At 38.0% G+C, this 1,543-nt stretch overlaps 1 protein-coding gene across 3 annotated transcripts in view; it reads right to left on the reverse strand.

Annotated features, from left to right (window-relative positions):
- Window positions 1–1,319, reverse strand: part of LOC108623233 (nucleolysin TIAR-like) — a 63,548-nt gene extending 62,229 nt beyond the window's left edge. For all 3 annotated transcript variants that reach the window (XM_026812045.1, XM_026812046.1, XM_026812047.1), the window contains exon 1: window positions 1,222–1,319. In XM_026812045.1, the coding sequence (XP_026667846.1) occupies window positions 1,222–1,300 (79 nt within the window). In that variant the 5' untranslated portion in view covers window positions 1,301–1,319. The remainder of the gene's footprint in view (window positions 1–1,221) is intronic.
- Window positions 1,320–1,543: the final 224 nt, after the last annotated feature.

A 1,543-nucleotide genomic window follows, 5' to 3' on the forward strand; every position in this document is an offset into this window, starting at 1 on the left:
ATCAATAATTCTTTTTTATGTTTCATTCATGCGTTCATGTTAAATAAATTTTAGAGCACCCTAGAATGTTAAACTAAACATTAAAACGAATTTCGTATTTTACGTCCCTGAAAAATAAAGACGTAGACTCGGATATCTTAACTTTTAGCCAATTTAGTGGATAACATCGACGTCCGGTCTTATCGCCATTTGAGTCTACCCTCTTAAATAATTTCGCTTAAATCCCAGATCGTAGCGCCATTCTATAAGTCAAACACGGCGGTGGGAATCGACCGTGGAAAAATGAAAATAAACACGATTATTCCATTTAGGATTTCGTAGGTTCCCCAGGGCTATAGTGATACTCGCTCTCTGCCTCTTTCTTTCGTACTCGGCCTCCCCAAAAAAGGGAAAAAATAAACCAAGCCTCGAAATCCGTGTCGCGGTATCGATTAACAAACACTCGAACGGGCCGAAGCGTCATTGCCATCTTTCGCGTAGCAATCGTTCGCAGTGGAACCGTTTTCTTGAGCGACGCGGTGGGGAAGCTTTTCCTGGCCCGGCTGGAACCTAATCGAATTCTGGCTACGCCGACAAAAATTCCGCGCTCGTTAAGGGCTGCCACGATATTTCATTTTTCCCACCCGTTTTCGTTCTCCCATTTGTGTCAAATGTAAATTTGACACCCTTTACCTGTTTTCTTTCTTCCTTAATAAAAGTATCTCAACATCTTTAGCACAGTGTGATTGATAGTTATAATTAAACTGCAGATGTTTATGCATTTATGGGAATCTCTAATAATTAAAAGAGACAATAATAGGTGAATAATCAAAATATCCAAGGTAAAATATAGTTCCTAATATTTACTGAAGATAACAAATGTTTATATGCCTTTCGTTTATTTAATTTTATTTATAAAAATTGAAATTTGCATAAACATAAAGCAGTCTAGTTAGAATGTATCTTTAGAAAGTTGCTAAAATCATTTAAAAAATCTCATCCCCCAAAAATGTAATCTCCTACTTTTAACGTTTACTCAATGAACTAAATTCTTGCACTGAATAAAGGAGAACTGCATCAGTAAAAGGAACCTAATCTTCCCTAAATCGTCGATTGTGCGATTCCCTTATTACAACGTCAATCATGCACCACTGTTGTGTACAATACAGATCAGAAAAAGACAAGTAGGTAGATATATATAGCATATATAGATAGTAGGTGTATACGTGTGGAGGTACTCACCTTCGGATTTCGGTGCAGGGGGTTTGCGAGTCGCCCAATTCGTTCTGATACTTCTGCTACCGAGCCATTGTCCATTCATGGCACCGATGGCACTTTCCGCTTCCTGAAACGATACGAGCGAAACTGTATCTCGAAACTTGAAAACGGTTAGCAAACGGTGCTCGAAGTTAAACTAGAATCCGACGGCGATAGTTACCGATGGCATAAAATCGTCGGCGCCTAAATTATTTACTATTAGACTGGGACTATTCAATGCAAAATTATATTTTTAGGACATCAATTCACTTGTACGTATAGATTTGTAATTTCATGAATTCATAGT

The sequence above is a fragment of the Ceratina calcarata genome, unplaced genomic scaffold (assembly GCF_001652005.2).
Source record: "Ceratina calcarata isolate Rehan_Ccalc_2016 unplaced genomic scaffold, ASM165200v1 scaffold255.2, whole genome shotgun sequence".
NCBI lineage: Eukaryota > Metazoa > Arthropoda > Insecta > Hymenoptera > Apidae > Ceratina > Ceratina calcarata.